We start from the raw sequence: 20,795 nt of genomic DNA on the forward strand, positions 1-20,795 counted from the left end.
ATCTGGCGGTCGACGCTCCGTGGCGTCTGCCTCTTTGAGAAGATCTCCTGTTTCAAGGACTGATATTCCATCCTGCTTTACAGTCGCTGGCTTTAACGGCCTGGCTGTTGAAAGCCAGGTCCTGAAGGATAGGGGTCTCTCCCCTGTGGTCATTCCCACTTTGATCAAGGCTAGAAAAGCCTCTTCGGGGAAGATTTACTACCGTACTTGGAAGGCGTATTTTGCCTGGTGTGAGTGCAGGGGGTATTCCCCTCGCTCGTACTCTGTATCGAGAGTGTTGGCTTTCCTTCAAACAGGCGTGGACCAGCGTTTGGCGTTGGCCACGATTAAGGGTCAGATTTCTGCGCTGGCCGTTCTCTTTCAACGCCCTGTGGCGTCTAATTCTTTGGTTAGCACCTTTGTTCAAGGGGTGCGACACTTGGCCCCTCCTCGGAGGGACCCTTTACCTCCATGGGACTTGAACCTTGTTCTGTCCGTGTTGCAGCATGCTCCCTTTGAGAAGATCAGGGAGATCTCGTTGTCTCTATTGTCCAAGAAGGTTGCCTTTTTGGTGGCGATCACTTCGGCTCGCAGGGTTTCGGAGCTGGCGGCCTTGTCCTGCAGCTCTCCCTACTTGGTGATTCACTTGGATAAGGTGGTCTTACGACCTAACCCTTCTTTTCTTCCGAAGAGGATCTCGGAATTTCACCTCAATGAGGACATTGTCTTACCTTCGCTTTGCGCGAAGCCTAAGCATCCAAAGGAGGTGGCTTTGCATGCCTTGGATGTTGTCCGGGCGATCAGAGTTTACCTGTCATCGACGAAATCCTTTCGCAAGTCGGATTCTCTATTTGTCCTTCCAGAGGGTCCTCGGAAAGGGCATGGCGGCGTCGGCTGCGACCATCGCCAAATGGATCAGACAGACCATTGTGCAAGCCTATGCTTTGAAGGGGAAGGTTCCTCCTTTCCCTTTGAAGGCGCACTCTACCAGGTCTCTGAGTACGTCTTGGGCCTATCGTCATCAGGCTTCTGTGGCCCAGGTGTGTAAGGCGGCGACTTGGTCGTCTGTTCACACCTTCTCAAAATTTTACAAGATGGATGTTCAGGCATCGGCAGATGCTTCCTTTGGCCGTAAAGTTCTTAGTGCGGCAGTGCCTTAGGGTCCCTTGTTTGGGTCCTTGGCTGTTGGGGTGTTTTTACCCCTAGGTTACTTGTTCTTCCTGGGTTGTTGCTCCTGTTGAGCACGTTTTTCCTGTTGCCCAGTTGGTTCTCTTACTTTGGTAAGGTTCTTTTTTCTGATGTGGGTACTGCGTTGCTTTAGGCGCGGCTGCGTTTTTCCCACCCTCATGTCTACACTGCTCTGGGACGTCCCCATTAGTGAAGATTATGAAGTGGCGGCGACTGTCGGAGGACGTAAGAGAAAACGGAATTTTTGTAAAGTCTTACCGTAAAATTCCTTTCTCTGAGTCCTCCGACAGTCGCCGCCCCCACCCCTCTTTTGGGGTTTGTTTATGTACTCTACTGCTATGCTACTGAAACTGAGTTGAGAATGCAGGAAGCAGGGAGGTATTGACTGAGGGGACCACCTCCTAGGGGTGTGATATGCTAAAAGCTTTGATATTAACAAATCTTGTTGCCTAGCTACTCCTGCGGAGCAAAGGTCAATTACCCCATTAGTGAAGATTATGAAGTGGTGGCGACTGTCGGAGGACTCAGAGAAAGGAATTTTTTTGTAAGATTTTACAAAAATTCCGCTTTTCTCAAGTGTCCCAATTTGTACCTAGTTGAGCCAGAGGAGTATCCCACTTATTCCCTTCTCCCATCCTCATATAAAATAAACAAAACGAACCAAAGATGCCGGACTGTTCATTGTCTCAAATCTCACACTTGGGCAATCAGCTTAAATGTGCTGTTGGTGTTACCAGTGACCATGATAGACCCACATCAGGCCCAATGCCTGGAAATCCTGCTACATACGCAAATGCCACAAACTATCCCACTTAGAATACACCAAACCGCACAGAGACAAGCCTCAAACCTGGCACAAAGTCATTTGGAGTGAAGAGACCAAAATTTTGCTTTTTAGCCACAACCATAAACGCTACGTTTGGAGACGAGTCAACAAGGCATATGATGAAAGGTATACCATTCCTACTGTGAAACACGGAGGTGGATCGCTAATGTTTTGGGGATGTGTGAGCTACAAATGCACAGGAAATTTGATCAGAATTTGATGGCAAGATGAATACAGTATGTTATCAAAAAATACTGGAGGAAAATCTGCATTTATCAGCCCGAAAGCTGCACATGGGACGTGCTTGGACATTCCAACATGACAATGATCCTAAACACAAAGCCAATTCGACCGGTCATTGGCTACAGCAGAATAAAGTGAAGGTTGTGGAGTGGCCATCTCAGTCTCCTGACCTCAGTATCATTGAGCCACTCTGGGGAGATCTCAAACTTGCAATTCATGCAAGACAGCCCAAGAATTTACAGGAACTGGAGGCTTTTTGCCAGGAGAATGGACATCTTTACCATCTGAGAAGATAAAGAGCCTCATCCACAAATACCACAAAAGACTTCAAGCTGTCATTGATGTTAAAGGGGGCAATGCACGGTATTAAGAACTGGGCTATGTAAACTTTTGATCAGGGTAATTTGGGTAGTTTCTGTTGTCGTTATGATTTAAAAAGAGTAAACACAGTTGATTGATAATAAACGGCTGCAGCCAAACAATAATAAATGGCTGCAGCCAAACACTAACCATGAGTGAAAGAAAAGTTTTTGTGTTGTTCATATTCTCGGAAAAATAGCCAAGAAATCATAAATTCTGCCAGGGTATGTAAATCTATGCGCACAACTGTAGGTGTTTCTGGCTTTTTGAACAGAAGACTTTTGGGCTTTCATTCTTAAAGTGATTGTAAACTATCACCTGGTAAAACAAGCCATTCAGTTTAAAATAGAAATGAAAGGAAAAACATTTGTGTGTAACAAAAAAAAAAAAAACTTAATAGCTTTTCCCCCTTTTTTTTAAGTGGTCGGATTCCCCCTCTCAGCTGCATAAGAGCTGGGGAAAGATAAGCAACAATGCACTGATCTTCCCAGTGAAACACATCAGATTGTTGAAGGAGAGCAGGCTGAGTTCCCAGCACAGCTAGAGTATTAACCACAGTGTGTTCTCCTGCTTAGTGTGGTTAGTTTCTAATAGCAAAGCAGATGGACTGGCTGGAACACCAGGGATTTCACACAAAGGAAGCAATATAAAGAGAACAGGATACTTTTTCATAGTATACGATACAGCAGCCACATGTCAGGAATATGAAATGTTGGGGTAACAATGCTCTAAGTTGTATTGGCTCGCAATTGCATTTGGTTATAAAATGTTTCTGGTTCTACTTTAGATCTAATACAAGACTGGTCTAGTGACAATGCACCAGATTTATTTTCCTTTGTCCCATATACTTGGAATCTAAAGATAATGTTTCATCAGTTTGAGATGATCTGGGCAGCAAATCAGCACAACTGGATTGATTGCTCAACTAAGCAGCAAGAAAATGGTAATGTATTTGTTTCTTTGTTCTCCATTTCTCCTAATAGCCTTAGATTCAGGGCTCATTCATAGATTGTGCAGAGACCTGTGTTTTTCTGCACTGGGTCAACGCAGGTCACCGATAGGGCACATAGAAAATAATTCACACTGCAATGCAGCGGGTAGACATGTAATATTTTACAGCAGCACTCTGTAAGGCGCTGCATGTCCCTGCTTGGCAGCACAGCGCATCATACTGCTGTGCGGAGACATGAATGAAGTATCACTTTGTGTCACTTTTAATAAGGTTTAAAGAAGGAAAAAAGGCTGGCTGCAATGTTGAAATGCGTTTTGCCCTGCAGCCTCATTGCACCTAAATAGCTAGCTAGTACTAAGCATTTTAGCATACAATACTGTGTGATGAAGCCCTTAGGGCTCATTTACACATGCATCAGTACACTGTGTTTATGCAGCATTTATTCTGTTTTTTTTAAAGCCTCATAACTGCCCTTCAGCGCCTGCCATAAATTTTACAATAGCACCATAAAGTGCTGTTTACATAGGAGCACTGTGTGATGTTACAAAAAATAAGCTGCATTTCACTTTTATGAGGCATAGACGCTTGTCAGCCACCATTATTTATTTTAATGGTAATGTTCTATAACCACTCCTTAAAGCGGAGTTCCCCCTCAAAATCAACTTTTCCCCGTCCGCTTGCTCTAAATTACCTAAAAAAGAATTGGATAATGAAAATTTTTTTTGATTCACTTACCTTGTTTTTAAAGAAAATATACTTGCCTTTCTTCCTCTTCCTCCCTCTGCGGCTGTGGCCCGCGCCGTCACCTGCTCCTTGCATTGACTCCTGGGAGATGAACGTCATCGATCCCAGGAGTCAATGCGCCGGCACCAATCCTGCTTGTCATTTCCGGTGCAGGCACGTCATTCCCTGCTGAACAGCTTCTGGGCATGCCTAGAAGCTGTGCAGGGTTGACTCGCCTGCACCGGAAGTGACGAGCAGGGCTGGTGCAGGGCATTCTGGCACTCCGACGTCACCGAAGAGGATGCTCTGGCTTCAGCTGCCCACACCTGAGATGGCAGCGCTGGACAAGACATTTTCAAGGTAAGTATTTCTTCTAAAAGGTAAGTGAAACAGGGGACAGTTCAGAGGCTATCGTTGCTTAAATGCACTAGCCCTGACTGTCCCGGGGTATTTTTATCTAAAAATGTTTTATTCAGGTTGGAACTCTGCTTTAACAGCACCTACAGCATTTATAGTGTGTGGTGTGTTAGTGAAGGATCGATAAAGTGTTAGCTGGGCATGGGGGGGGGAGGCAGTGGCATGCCAGAATGCACTGGGAAATTTCAGAGAACTAGGATAGAGCAGCATCAGCCACTTCCTGTTTGTACAGAGCAGCCATGTGGTAACACCATTTGCTTCTGTGTGTAGTCAAAAGCATCAGACCAGCCAGCAATACCTCAAGCGCCAGGTAGGAGCAGAGGCATTGAGCATTATTGCCAGTGGCTTTTTGTTTCAGCAGAGTTGAGCTGGACCAATCCAAGTTTCAAAGAGATCAAAGTATACAAATCCATCTTGCAGAGAATTCACAAAAATATCTGCTATTACACTATAACCAAGCCACACCTCAAGCAGATCATTTCCTCTACATCACTTCCCTTGTAAGCACTTCCCACTAGAAAAGCAACACATTGATGGGTATTTATCAAGCATTCTTGAAGCTTTTTTCTATGCATCATAAATGCTATAGGGTGCTTTATAGAGACATTAAAATAATCATTTATGCAACACCTAGGTGGATGCAGCATCAATCCAATAATGGATCTGTCCCCCACCTGCAGAACAGAGAGCCGTGATTGTCAGTCACTGGCTCAATGCTCTGCCCCTCCAGCGCTCACTGGATGTCTGGGCTGTGGAGGGGGTGGGAGGGCCTGGCTCAACCTCTCAGCAGATCGCTGAGAGGCTCAACCAAGTTCCGGTCCATATGGTTGGGATCTTTCCCGAGCCTGAAGTTCAGTGACGTCAGCCAACAACAGACTTTAGCCCACTGTCGTCTGCAAACGGGTCACAGGAGTGCAGAACAAACGGCACTCTTGTGACCTACAGGAGAAGTATAGCTGAAGTAGCTTTGGCTTTAATTTTCCTTTAATGAGCATTGCTTTGTTCTTCATAATCAACACATGTGTGCATGAACCCTTAGCTGTTAGACTAACATATCTTTGGAGTGTTCTTTTCTATGACATTTTTCCTGCTAATACAGCTATTTCTCTATCATTCATTGACGGACGCAGTCCTCTGATCCATATCAGTAGGGTTATACTACCCCCTACAAGAGTAGGACACTAGGCAGAAAAAAAAGTTCTGGCAACGCCTATGGGTAGTCCTGGAAGGTCCACCCTCTCTCTTCATGCATAGGATGTCAGTTTTAATCTGCCTAGTCAGGAGTAAAGACCTAGTTCCTTGCTGGGATATTTGGTTCTGGCATAAAAGTATTTTTTTATGTAGATTTTTTTTTGCTAGCCTTTTTCTCCAGAATTTTATCCTGTGAGATCTTCAAGCAACTATGCTGAGCTGGGCAACTGGCTGGATATCTAGATCCAGTGGTCACCCCAGTCTGGCCAGCGAACGCGTGCAGGCCTTAGCTCCACGCTGGGTCGGCCACGACATAGTCCCACTGGATGGGGACTGGCCCCGCAATTTAAACGTCTCACCAGGTCGCACACGACGGGGTCTAGGCCTATGTTGCAGCATTCCTATTTGCCCGACAGCCCCCACACTGCAGTGGAGAGGGGTCCTGTCAGGAGATGTCGCCCGGCTGTGTTCCTGTACGGTGAGTAAACGCTCCCCCCTCTTCCCTGGTGCATTTTGGGGTGGACGCGGGCCCCTCCCTGGGATGGTCACACTTCTGGGTTTCCCTCTGTCCTGTTGTGCAAACCTTCCCCCCCTTCCCACGTGGGGGACTGTTTGGGCCTACCTGAGGCTGGGACCTAGTGTGCAGGCCGCATGGGGGGCCGGGGAGTGTGCCGTCCGCAGTGCTCGGTCGATCGTGTGTGGGGGGAGGGGCTTTGGTCGGTTCCTGCAGGGCTTCCTAATGCAGGATGGTGTAGGAGGGCTGGCGGGGGGTCTCCATGTGGGTCCTGTTGCCGCGCGGGGCCGCCATTTTGTTGTAGCCTCGTCTGCTATTATGGCGGCAGCCATCTTGGTACACCCATTTTCGGCCATTTTGCGGTGGATTCTCTGCTGTGAATCTAGGTGGGAGTGCCTGGAGGCGTTTTCCGGGGGGTGGAGCCCCTCTCTTCACCCTGGGCAGTTCCCATTGCTCACTCCCTATTGGGAGAGCTTTCTGGTTACACGTGCTGTCCTGAGAATGCATACTGGGACAGTGGGTTCTGGAGGCCTCTTTCTCTCTCTGTTGGGGGTCTGCAGGCGTGCCTGACCTATGGGGGGGGGGGGCGCTGTAGCACGGTGGGACTGTTTTTTTGCAAAAAAATAAATGTAATTTTTGTCATTTTTTTGCAAATTTTGCTGGCGGGTTCTTCTGGCTCAGTATGGACCCTGCAGACCATGTGACCCCACCTGACCCCCTCATGGAGGCCGCAGGGTCTTTCCGGAGCTCCACTGTCCATCAGTGCATTTTCGGCAGTTTGGGATGCATTTGGGCCCGGGTGGAGGTGGCCTTGAGAGGACGCGGTACGCTGAAACGGAGGCCTCCCTGCCGGGTTTTTTACCTTGCGCCCGGTCTCCTCGGATAATGAGGATGACATTTCTACCTCCCCTGCTGTGCATGATACAGGCGCTGGTGGATGCACTGGTTGTTTCAGTGCGTGACACCCTGCAATTTGGAGGAAGCAGCGGCGGCTGCGCCTAGGGCGCAGGTTGCATCTGGCACACATGCCATCTGGAGCAGCCTAATTTGCTTGCATGCTCATAAAGAATGTGACCGTCTGAGACGTTCCCTTGGGGTGTTTAAGTGGCTCCTAGACATTACCCTTTTTAAGGAGTCTGGTAAGGTGGACTGTACTGCCTAAGGTGGACCTACGGACTGTAGGCTGAATAGGACTGGGGACCTTGATTTGGTGCAGTCGGTTCTTCAAGAACATCCCTTTGCAAGTATTCGGGGGTATCCCCTGCCTACCTTATTACAGAAGGTGGCCTTCTTGGTTGCTGTCACTGCGCGCAGGGTGTCGGCACTGGCGACATTGTCCTATCGTTCTCCCTATATGGTGGTTCATGGAGACAAGTGGTACATCGTCCAGGTTCCGTTCTTCCCTCCGAAGGTGGCTTCTAGTGTTCACTTAAACGAGGACATTGTTTTCCCATCTTTGTGCATAAAGCTAGGGATGCACCGAAATGAAATTCTTGGCCGAAGCCGAAGCCGAATAATAATAAAATGTTTGGCCGAAGGCCGAATACCGAACACGGTGTTTTGCATTTTTTCCATTTATTTTGCCAATTTTTTGTCCTCTCTCTTATCCTCTCGTGTCTCTCTCTCTCTCTTGTCCTCTCATGTCTCTCTCTCTCTTGTCCTCTCGTGTCTCTCTCTCTCTCTCGTCCTCTCATGTCTCTCTCTCTCCCTAAATGTTACTGTAGGGAATGGGATTCAGTGCACACTGCAGCCTTGTACCATAGGGTTAATGTTAGTGACACTGTAGGGATTGGGAAGGATGCTGGGAATGGAAATCAGGAAGCATGCAGGCAGCCTTGTAAATTTTAATTGCAGATACAGGGCACTGGGCAGGTCAGGGTTAATGTGGTAACATCAATTACTCAGTGACAGTCAGTCAGTGTCAGTGTGGACTCGAACAGATTATACAGTGACAGACAGTCTCTCATAGTGGTGGTAGTAGGAGGCTGGAGGTGGACTAGTAGGAGCCTGGAAAGGAGCACAGCCGCATACATACATTACTCACTCGTGCACTGCAGCCCGCCCCACACATTCAGTGAGTCTTACTCTCCTCCCTAGTTTTTTCAATGGCACATTCAGGAAGCCAATCACGCTGTGAGTAGCGGCACAGCGGAACCAATCAGGTGTGCAGGCATGCGTGATTGGTTCGCTGTGCAGCTAATCACGGCGTGATTGGCTTCCTGAATGTGCCATTGAAAAAACTAGGGAGGAGAGTAAGACTCACTGAATGTGTGGGGCGGGCTGCAGTGCACGAGTGAGTAATGTATGTATGCTCACCGCTGAAGTGTCCCGGCTTCCCCTGCCTAACACGGAAGTCTGTGAGTCCTCCTGTCCTCCTCCGAGTCCCTTCCCCCTGTAAATATCGTGACCTCGGCGATATGAATATCGCCTACGGCCACAGAACGATAGTCAATATCATATCGACTATCGTTCAGCCCTATTATTCGGCACAAAATTATTCGGCCTTTTGACTTATTCGGCCGAACACCGAAAGTGCTATTTTTTCTATTTTCGGCCGAATAATGTTCGGCCGCCGATTATTCGGTGCATCCCTACATAAAGCTTAAACATCCTAAGGAATGTGCATTGCATACTCTGGATATAGTTCGGGCACTCAAGGTGTACTTGGCGACTACTGAGTCTTTTTATGAGTCAAGTTCGCTCTGTACTCATGGATGGCCCTCGAACAGGGCTGCCTGCGTCTGCTGCGACTATTTCCAGTTGCATCGGACAGATGGTGGTGCAGGCTTATTCAATTAAGGGTCAGGTCCTACCTTTCTCTGGTTCAGCCAATTCTACTCGGGCGCTTAGTGCTTCATGGGCTTTTCGCCTCATTTTATGGCACTGCTTTGGGACGTCCCTACTGATATGGATCAGGGGACTGCGTCCGTCAATGAACGATAGAGAAAACTGGATTTTTGACTTATCGTAAAATCCTTTTCTCTTAAGTTCATTGACGGACGCAGTACTCGCCCCCTATATTTTGAGTTGGGTTGCTGTTACTTTCTGACACTGCTTTGATACAAAACTGACATCCTATGCAGGAAGAGAGAGGGTGTACCCTCCCTGGCTGCCCATAGGTGTTGCCAGAACTTTTTTTCTGCCTAGTGTCCTACTCCTGTAGCGGTCAGTATAACCCTACTGATACGGATCAGAGGACTGCGTCCGTCAATGAACTTAAGAGAAAAGGATTTTACGGTAAGTCAAAAATCCAGTTTTTTTTTTTTACTAATGGATACTTTTCCTTTTACAGTGCCTCTAAAATAGCATTTATTTCCTTGGGGGGTTTATATTGTCATTGAACAGTAAATTACAGTAGAGTTAACTTTTTTTGACCAAAAAAACGTGCTTTTAAATATCAAAGTCAAAACCGATCTTTACAAAGGATTTCAAACTAAGTACAATGAAAAAAATTGGATTTTTGTCTTACCGTAAAATCCTTTTCTTTGAAGTTCATTGACGGACGCAGTCTCTGTTCTTCATAACAGTAGGTTATACTGCCCCCTACAGGAGTAGGACACTAGGCAGAAAAAAGTTCTGGCTATGCCTATGGGCAGTCCCAGGGGGTATACCCTCTCTCCCTGCTATAGGATGTCAATTTGGTATCAAAGCAGTGTCAGAGAAAACAATACCAACCCAACTCAAAATAGAGGGGCGGGTACTGCGTCCGTCATTGAACTTCAGAGAAAAGGATTTTACGGTAAGACAAAAATCCAATTTTCTCTATCGTTCATTGACGGACGCAGTCTCTGTTCTTGATAACAGTAGGGGCGTCACAAAGCAGTGCCATAAAACCTGAGGGGTTGGAACAGCAGAAAATAATTCCCCAAGGCTGAACCACAGCTAACCAGGCAACATAGGACTCATCAGAACAACAAGATGAGACCTACCTGAAAAAACCTTAAGCACCCTCAAGGGAGACTAAGAAACCCCCTCAAACAGCAGCCTGCAAGACGTTGCGGCCAAAAGAGGCATCACAAGATACCAGCACATCCATCTTATAAAATTTTGTGAAGGTATGAACAGACGACCAGATAGCCGCCTTGCAAACCTGAACCACAGATGCCTGATGGCGGAAAGCCCAGGAAGCACTAAGCGCCTGAGTAGAGTGAGCCTTAACAGGGAAAGGTGGAACCTGACCCTTAATTGAATAAGCCTGCAGCACCATCTGTCTGATCCATCTGGAGATAGTCCCAGCAGACGCAGGCAGCCCCCTCTTTGGTCCAACCCATGAGTCCAAAGAGCGAATCGGACTTTCGAAAAGACTTAGTAGTCACCAAGTACACCCTGATTGCCCGAACCACATCCAAAGTATGCAGTGCAAGTTTCTTAGGATGCTTAGGCTTAGGACGCAAGGAGGGTAGCACAATATCCTCATTTAAGTGGAAACTGCAAACCACCTTCGGAAGGAAGGACGGATCCGGACGAAGCACCACTTTATTCCTGTGAACCATGATAGGGAGAACGACAGGGCAACGCCGCCAGTTCCGACACCGTGCGCGCAGAAGTTATAGCCACCAAAAAAGCCACCTTCTGGGATATGGTAAGCAGGGGAATATCCCAAATATTTTCAAAGGGAGGTTTCTGGAGAGCCGACAGCAGCAAATTAGAATCCCAAGATGGCAACGGAGGCCAAGAGCCTCACACCACACAATTAACGACTTCCACGTACGATGATAGCTCCTTCTAGAAGTTGCTTTTCTCAATTTTTGCAGAGTGGGAATCACTGAAGCAGACAATCCCCTGTCCTTCAGCACCTGGCCTTCAACAGCCAAGCCGTCAAAGCCAGCGACTGTAAAGCAGAATGGAAGATCGGCCTTTGAGACAGTAGATCCTCCCTGAGAGGAAGTATCCAAGGAACATCTGTGACTAGCCTGACCAGGTCAGCATACCAAGCTCGGCAAGGCCAGTTCGTAGCCACAAGGATGACCGGAATCCCTTCCACCTTGATCCTGCGAAGAAGTCTTGGCAGCAACTTGAGAGGGGGAAAGGCATATATCAGCTGATACTGACCCCACGGAGCCACCAAGCGCGTCTGTGGCGTCTGCCAGAGGGTCCCGAGAGTGGGCCACAAACCTCTGCACTTTCCTATTGATCAAAGACGCCAACAGATCTACGTCTGGAGTGTCCCAATGAAGGCACAGCTGCTGGAACACCTCCAGATGGAGAGACCATTCCAATGGAGCCGAGGCCTACTTACTGAGGTAATCCGTCTGCCAATTTTCCACTCCTGGAACGTGAACGGATAGAGCTGGAACAAAACGTTCTGCCCAACAAAGGGTACTCGCCACCTCTAAGGCCGCCAGGACACTTTTGGTGCCCCCTTGGTGATTGACATAAGCCACAGCCATGGCATTGTCCAATTGAATGTGCACTGGACAGCCCCGAAGGTACTCCGTCCAGTGAAATAGGCAAAGCCTGATTGCTCTCAGCTCCGGAACATTGATCAGTAACCGGGATTCCTCCTGTGACCAGACCCCTTGAGCAGAAAGCTTGCCTAGAACACCTCCCCACCCGGACAGACTGGCATCAGTGGTGATCACTGTCCAATATATGGGGAGGAAGTATTTTCCTTGTTTGAGTGTCAGGGACCAAAGCCACCATATCAGGGACCCCCTGATCACCTGGCTCAGCTGGATCTGATTGTCCAGGGAATTTGGATATTTGTTCCATTTGAGAAGGATTTCCTTTTTGGAGTATTCTCGCGTGGAATTGATCGAAAGGTACCGCCTCGAAGGACGACACCATCAGTCCTAGAACTCTCATACAAGTCCGAAGGGACGACCATGTGCTGGACAGCAATAGCTGAATTGCAGTCTGGAACTTTTAAAGTTTTTCTGGAGGAAGAAACACCCGGCTGAGGACGAATCCAAAGTCAGGTCAGATAGTCCAGTCTCATTGGAGGAACCAGGGATGACTTCTGGAGGTTCACAATCCACCTGAACTCCTCCAGAGTTCCCATGGTGATCTCCAAGTTTGTCACCAGGACTGTGGGAGACTCCCCACGGAGAAGAAAATCGTCCAGGTAACCCAGGACCGATATCCCCCGCTGGTGTAATAAAGCCAGGACCGGAGCCAACACCTTTGTGAAGACCCGAGGAACAGAGGCGAGACTAAAGGGTAACACCACAAACTGATAGTGATCCTCTCCCATGGCAAAATGCAGAAAACGTTGATGTCCTGCACATATTGGGATGTGTAGGTAGGCATCTTTGATGTCTATGGAGGCCATGAAATTCCCCTGGTGTAGGGAAGCCACCACCGTGCGAACGGATTCCATCTTGAATTTTTGAACTCGCACAAAGCAATTCAGTGCTTTTAGGTCCAGAATTGGACGCACCTTGCCCTCCTTCCTGGGGACTGTATACAGGTTTGAATAAAACCTATGAAAACATTCCCAATTCGGAACCCGAACTATTACTCCTTGTTGTAACAGGTCCTGCACTGCCCCAAAGAGAGCTTATAAGCGATCAGGGGATAGTCGCACGTCGGAAAGGAAAAACCTTACCGGAGGGACAGATCGAAACTCAATCTTGTAGCCGGAACCGTATGACCTCGTGGACCCACTAGTATTGTAGCCGGGATAGCCACAGGTCCTGAAATCGGCAAAGACATCCCCCTACCCCAGACACAGGAAAAGGCACACCTTCAGGCCGAAGGGGCCTAATCCGCAGGTCTGAAGAAACCCCCGTAGTGAGGTGGGGGGATGGGGTACAGGTAAGGGGGGGTGCGTGACATGACAGAGGGGAACCCGGGAAAGTGAGGGTCCGACCATCCCAAGGAGGGCCCTGCGTTCACCCCAAAACCCGCCAGGGAGAGAGAAGGGAACAGTTTCCTTACCATACCCGAAACAGGTGGGCGCCATCTCCTGACAGAACCCCTCTCCGCCGAATTGGCCAATAGGAACGCTGCGACTCGGGCCTAGACCCGGTCATATGCGACCTGGTGAGACGTTTAACTTGCAGGGCTAGTCCGCGTCCGGTGGGACTATGTCGCGACTGACCTAGCGTGGAGCTGGGGTCTGCGCGCGCTCGTTGGCTGGCTGGAGTGACCACTGGATCTATATATCCAGCCCGTTGCGCAGATCCGGCATAGTTGCATGTAGATCTCACAGGAAAAAAATCCGGTAAAAAACTAGCTAGAAAAAAATAAATCTAAAAATAAAACTTTTGCCAGGACTAGAGATCCCAGCAAGGAACTAGGTCCTCACTCCCGACTAGGCAGATTAAAACTGACATCCTATAGCAGGTAGAGAGGGTATACTCCCTGGGACTGCCCATAGGTATAGCCAGAACTTTTTTTCTGCCTAGTGTCCTACTCCTGTAGGGGGCAGTATAACCTACTGTTATGAAGAACAGAGACTGCGTTCGTCAATGAACGATAGAGAAATACAATTTATCTGCATAAAAATATACTACCTTTATCATGATACACTTTAGGCTTCATGCACACGGATGGTTTGGCCCGTCAGTGTCAAATCTCATCATTTTAATTTGCCTAGAAGGCATAGATGCAGCATCCAGCCCCACTAGCAGCCTGACAGGCTGAAAAACACTGCAGTTAGACATTGTACCAACTATTACGTTCAGGGACTTATGCCACAGAGGCATGAATTTTGCATTTGTGGGATATGTCCGTGAATGCATATGACCTTCAACACAAATACTGCTCAGTTCAGCGTCCAGCCGCCACTTACATCAGCCTGTCATAGATTTTTACAGGCTGCTGAGAGCAGGGCTGGACACTGCATCTGTGCCTCCCTGGTGCCTGAAACACTGGCATTTGATGCTGATGGGCCATTCTGCATGTAGCCTAAATCAGCACGAGTACAATCAAGTAATTTACAAAATGGCATAAGTAACATGAATTTGTACCATAAATGTACTTGTATCTAGCAGGTCCTTCCTTTGTTGAACAGAAATAGCATTTCTTATGCAATGGAACCCTCCAAGCAACTCTGTAAAAATGTAATTGAAAAGCACAAACCAAGGGATAGTTACTTTAAATTCAGGAATTAGTGAATATCACTTGAAGTACAGTTAAATAAGTAGTTAAAGCAGTTGTATCCCCTTTGAAAAAAAAAACAATAAAAACCTGCCGGACAATGGCATAATGTGCTAGTATGCATTGCATACTAGCACATTATTAAAAACTTACCTTAGAACGAAGCCCCCACACGGTTGCCCGGACAACGCTGAGGGAGCTGACATGCGCGCTGTAGTTCACTTTCCGGTAAGGAGCTCTGAAGGGCCGGCAAGATACGCCGGACCTTCAGAGCGCGTTGCGCCGCTGGTGTCAGCGGCTGCGTGCAGGGTGAATATCTCCTAAACCGTGTAGGTTTAGGAGATATTAATTTTACCTACAGGTAAGCCTTATTATAGGCTCACCTGTAGGTAAAAATTTAAAAAGGGGAGTATACTACCTCTTTAAGAATTAGAAAAAGTGTGGCACAGCTGTAAATTTGATAAAAACATGCCAAAAGTGAATGATCATTCAAGGAAGAGAGTGATGAAAGAGGCCACCAATAGGTGTATGACAACTGTAGGGAGTTATATGTCTTTGACTGGAGAAGAGATGAACAAGACTATGTATACAACTGTTTTTTAGGTGCTTCACGAGTCACAGCTGAGATAGTGGCAAAAGAAAAATTCTTCATGTTTGCCAGAAAGCACCTGTGAAATGCTGAAGGTTGTTTTTACGAATGTTATATGATCTGATAAGTCCAAAATTTAGCAGTTTGAGTATTAAACACAACATCCCCACCATGAGAAATGGTGGTGGCAGCACAGTGGCATAGGGATGTTTCTTGTAGAAGGTCATGAAAGGGTAGAGTGAATTCCGCAAAATGTGGGGAATTTCTGGATGAAAATCGAACACAGTTTAAACATAGGAAGGAGTCTAAACATTGTCCAGCAAGATAATGACCCCAAACATAAAGTTAAAACGTCACAAGAATGGCTTAAAAATAACACTTTTACTGTCCTTGAATGACCAAGTTAGAGTCCAGGTCTCAATCCAATAGGCAAGTTGTGACTGTAGGCTGTCCACATCCGATGCTTATGCCAGAGCTAGAGCAGTTTTGCAAATCGGAATTGTAAAAATTCTCAAGGCTGAAAAAGACCTATTCACACAGACTCAAGGCAGTAATGATGTCACGTGTGCATATATTAAATCCAGACTTGAAAGAGTTATATATTCAGTTATTTATTTTTTTATTATAATATTTGAAATCACTTTACAGAGAACTATTTTCTCTTTGACATTAACCACTTGCCGACTGCTCACAGTATATTTACTGCGGCAGTCAGCTCCTCACAGGCAGAGCGACGTAGGTCTACGTCGCTAGCCTGTGAGGCTCTGGGGAGCGAGCGCGCGCCCGCGGAGGCGCGCTCCCGCGCGGTCACGGACCCCCCCGCGCGTGTGACTGGCGGACCCGATGTCCGCCGGTCACTCGGCGATCGTCGGGGGGGTCGGGAGAAAGTCAGGCGGCTTGTGTAAACAAGCTGCCTGTCATTCTCCTCGGTGTAAAGACAGTGATCACACGGATCTACTATGTAGATCCGTTGATCAGTGTCCTTACACCTCAAGCCACAGCCAATCACAGTAGAAAGCACGCCCCTAGGGACACACACAGCCCCTCCCTCCCAAATAAAGTTAACCCCTTCACTACCAGTGTATTTTTACAGTAACAGTACATATATATAGCACTGATTACTGTAGAAATGTAACTGGTAACCCCAAAAGTGTCAAAAATGTCAGTCAAGGGTCCGATCTGTCCGCCCCAATGTCGCAGTACCGCAAAAAAAATCGCAGATCGCCGCCATTACGCGTTAAAAAAAAACAACAAAAATGACAAAAATCTTTCCCTTTGTTCGTAAACGCGATAACTTTTGAGCAAACCAATAAAAATATGCTTTTTGCGATTTTTTTTACCAAACATATGTAGCATAAAACAAATTGGCCGAAAATGTTAAAAAATTTTGATTTTTACATTTTTTTTTGGGGAATTTCATATAAAAAAATTTGAAAAATATTGTTATTTTTGCAAAATTTACGCTCTTTTTTTGTTTATAGCGCAAAAAGTAAAAAGCGCACAGGTGATCAAATACCACCAAAAGAAAGCTCTGTTTGTGGGAAAAAAAGGACGTCAAATTCGTTTAGGTACAGCGTCGCACAACTGCGCAATTGTCCGTTAAAGTCACGCAGTGCCGAATCGCAAAATACCCCCTGGTCGTTTAGCAGGAAAATCCTCCGGGGCTAAAGTGGTTAAAGAGTAATTTTTTTGTTAATCAGAGTAACAAAAAGAAAATCCCCTGCTATTCAATGTTCTATAACAGTAAGACAATAAAAAGGGGGAAATCATTTTTAAAGGCGCTGTATAGACAATATCTTTACAACCGTAAATATATATTGTATTAAAATCAAAAAAAGGCTTTAAATATTCTCCTTAAACAGTTAATTCTCTGCATGAGATGCTAAGTTAATGTAATTTTTTTTTCCAGGGAAACTGTACCTATATTTGCAGTTGTTTTCTTAAGATTTCTTTTTGTCCATGTTAAATCAATAACGAACAACTGTAGCCATTATAGTACATGTGGAATAATTTTTTCCAAAGCTTTTATTTTTTTGTTTTTAAGCACTAGAAACCTTTTGTATGGATTTTTTTTAACCTTTTATTGTATGCACTTTTTTGTTCTTTTAGTATATCTTGCTGCCTGTGGAGAAACATTAAACATTGATTTTGCACTGCCATTTACGGATTTTATACCAAGTACATGTAACACCAGGTTTTCCCTTAGAGTAAGTGTAATTTTCTTTTATTGTTCTTAGTTGTGACTAAACATGCTTTGCTCTTGTCCTTCTTGCTGGGCTTCTATTCAAAAGTGGATCGTATAATTGCTGTTATAATTGGACCATACAGTTCTATGCCAATGAGTGCTTTTGTCTTGTTTTGACACAATGGATATGTGTTTCATTCATACCAATGAGATTATCATTTTCATTCTCTCAGGCCTGCCATACACGGAGCAAATTCATTTGGTTCCCCTATCCACACAGACAGTGTTGATGCGGGAATCCCTCCTGTTTAAACATTGTCTTCTCGTGGTGGGCGGGGCGGAGAAAAGACATTGATTATTGTTAGCAGCTATAGCAGCCGCTAGCGATAATCACAGGCAGAACCCAGAAGGCTGCTTTTACCCAAGTTGATCAGTTTGGTACATTCAGCCTACCCATACACTGTTCGAATCTCGCCTGGTTCCTGTTGAACCGGTCAAGATTCGATCAGCGTATGGCATGCCTTAGTTCCATACAAGAGAATAAAAGTAGACTAAATTGTATTAACACACAGAGTCCTTCTTTTAGACTTCATGATAAATTATGCTGTTTGTTAGCGGAGATGTTGACTTTACCAGATTGCTTTTGACTCCTTTGATGAAAGAAATACACTGGTCCCAAAGTAGACAGTAGATGTTTAAAAGCTGGTTTTATATCTTTAATCATCAATGTGACCTAGCATGGTTTTATGCTCTTGAAGTATCATAATTTAATGTGTAAATTTTAGGTAGTATCTTTTTTGTTTTTTAAGTGTATCTAACCCGAAAGACAAACATTTAATATATTGCAGCTTACCACTCCTTAGACATGGTGGTCACATTGGGTGTTTTCTTCCCTTTTTATTTTCACTCGTGATCCTGCCAGTAACACACTTCCTGCCTTATATTGGCAATTCTTGCTTACCCTAATGTATTTTTAAATCCAAAATAGGACAGGACTGCAGATACCTTCCCCTCTCTTTTAACACAGTGGGTGGCATTCTCTAGTCATGAAGGAAAACTAGGAAAAATGTAACTGATGCAATACAGGCAAAGTGCACAGAAAGTTATTAGCAGACATTTTTTTTTTTTTGGTACTTATTGAACAATTTACAACATATTACATAACTCTTTTGTTGGTACTGTATTTAACAGACCGAAAGGGACCAAATAAGGAAAGTTCTATTGTTAGGGTTTGCCTACTCTTTAATCTGAATAGGCTCCCGAGTGCATATGATAACTTGGCAGGGGTTTAATTCGGTGTTTATACTTTTGTGACTCTTGTGCTTTTTGCAATGCTCACAATTCCCATAGTATGCTATTATAAATTGTGTAATATTCTTTTAATTTATTTTCTTGTATGGTCTAATTTTCTTTCTAGTTGCTTATAGAAAACAAAAGGCAGCCATAAGATGAAAATCATTGCTGTTTTGCCTTTGCGTAAATTGATAAATTAACATTTTTTTGTTTTATTTTAGGGAGGAGATGTGGACCTTCACTTGTTTTTACCCGACTGCCATCCCAGTAAATATTCTTTGCTTACATTGGCAAAGGATTGCCATCTTAACAAGACAAGTCCGGACTCCTGCAGTTCTACAGAGAACCAGAGTGGCTTGAAACACTGCAAAACAAAATGGAGAAATGTAGCACGAGTCGAGTAAGCATCCTCTAAGTAACTCTTTGGCTTTATGGAAAGGCCACAAAACAACAATCTCTAGCAGTGCAGCCTTATCACTTTAAAGGCAACATATCATAAAAAAGGGTGTAAGGTGTCCTGCTTCCTAAAATACTGCTTGCTTATCTTATGGCTTCTGCATGTTCAGAATGACTAAAACAAGTATGCACACCTGGAGTTCTGGGTGCAGTTTGATTTAATTTGCTGCATTCCCGTTCAGGGTCAGGGATTCAAAGATTATTGAAGCCATAGGGAAGCATGACTGCAAGGCAAGGCAAACAGAGGGCAGCAGTGGTCACCTATGTATTTCTCCCATCACAGCTTGTGTTAAAGCAGTTAGTCTCCATTTGTAACTGTATTTATTACGATAGAGTGCCTGAACAACTTTATACAATGCATTTGACATAGCAAAGCAAAAGAAACAAGCAGATGACACCGTGTTCCAAAGTGATACAGGAGTAGTAAGGCAAAGCCAAAATTTAAACATTCCAACAATAAAGGATTTAAATGATACATTTATACCTGCTCAAAATTATTTAAAAAAAAAAATTGTGACATTAAAAATGTGTAATGAACTTATATGTCCAACAAGTTATCAGAAAAAAATTGTGTATATATCCACACGAAAGAGCTGCACATCTTCAAGCTTATTTAAGCCCAAAATTTAAAGAAACAATTGACTGCACTTTTTTAAATGTCTAATGAAAATATTAATGCCCACAATCCCTAGAATCCAAACCGAACTAAAGTGCTCAGTGAAAACTAATATATGTATACAAATCAAATGAGCAATAAGCAATTGTGCAAACAGTTCATAATTTGCAGTTCTTAATTAAAATGCTCAATGCAGATAAATGGATCCAAATGTGAAGGAAAGTGACACCCAAGGGAATAGTGCTCTTCCTCTCTTTCCCAATAGAAGCATACCACACTGACCATAAATGTATGACCTCTTTTCTCAAAGAATGTCAAACTCATTTAAAGTATTCCAAATAGATGTTCCCATATACATCTGTCAGGTTTCCAATTAACCGATGGTATCCTGTAGACATGGGCAATTAGATCTCCCCATACTCTATATCTGATGGTACTCCTGCACCTTTAAGAGACTCTGTGCAAAACTTCCCTCACATGGGAAAAAGGGTAAAGGTACCTCTTATAGTGTAGTAATATCCAGTTTTATTTAAAAATATTTAAATTGCACTTACATCAGTAAAACATGATTAGGCATGTAACAGCATGGAAATGGAAACTGAAAGCACTGGTTTGCCTTGGAACCATCAAATATATGGGGAGATCCAATTGTCCATGTCTACAGGATACCATCAGTTAACTGAAAACATGACAGATGTACGGTATCTCACAAAAGTGAGTACACCCCTCACATTTTTGTAAATATTTTATTATATCTTTTCATGTGACAACACTGAAGAAATTACACTTTGCTACAGTGTAAAGTAATGAGTGTACAGCTTGTATAACAATGTAAATTTGCTGTCCCTTCAAAATAACTCAACACACAGCCATTAATGTCTAAACCGCTGGCAACAAAAGTGAGTACACCCCTAAGTAAAAATGTCCAAATTGGGCCCAATTAGCCATTTTCTCTCCCTGATGTCATGTGACTCATTAGTGTTACAAGGTCTCAGGTGTGAATGGGGAGCAGGTGTGTTAAAATTGGTGTTATCGCTCTCACTCTCTCATACTGGTCACTGGAGATTCAACATGGCACCTCATGCCAAAGAACTCTCTGAGGATCCAAAAAAAAAGAAAAGAATTGTTGCTTTACATAAAGATGACATAGGCTAAAAGGAGATTAACAGGACCCTAAAACTGAGCTGCAGCACAGTAGCCAAGACCATACAGCATTTTAA

General features: G+C 45.0%; 1 protein-coding gene across 11 annotated transcripts in view; it reads left to right on the top strand.

Moving 5' to 3' along the window:
• BLTP1 (bridge-like lipid transfer protein family member 1) overlaps positions 1-20,795 on the top strand; it is a 754,177-nt gene that overhangs the window by 221,513 nt on the left and 511,869 nt on the right. For all 11 annotated transcript variants that reach the window (XM_082243836.1, XM_082243839.1, XM_082243842.1 and 8 more), the window contains exons 15-17: positions 3,384-3,539; positions 17,135-17,232; positions 18,725-18,903. In XM_082243836.1, the coding sequence (XP_082099962.1) occupies positions 3,384-3,539; positions 17,135-17,232; positions 18,725-18,903 (433 nt within the window). The remainder of the gene's footprint in view (positions 1-3,383; positions 3,540-17,134; positions 17,233-18,724; positions 18,904-20,795) is intronic.

This window comes from Pelophylax lessonae, assembly GCF_965119305.1.
Source record: "Pelophylax lessonae genome assembly, chromosome: 1".
Classification (NCBI taxonomy): domain Eukaryota; kingdom Metazoa; phylum Chordata; class Amphibia; order Anura; family Ranidae; genus Pelophylax; species Pelophylax lessonae.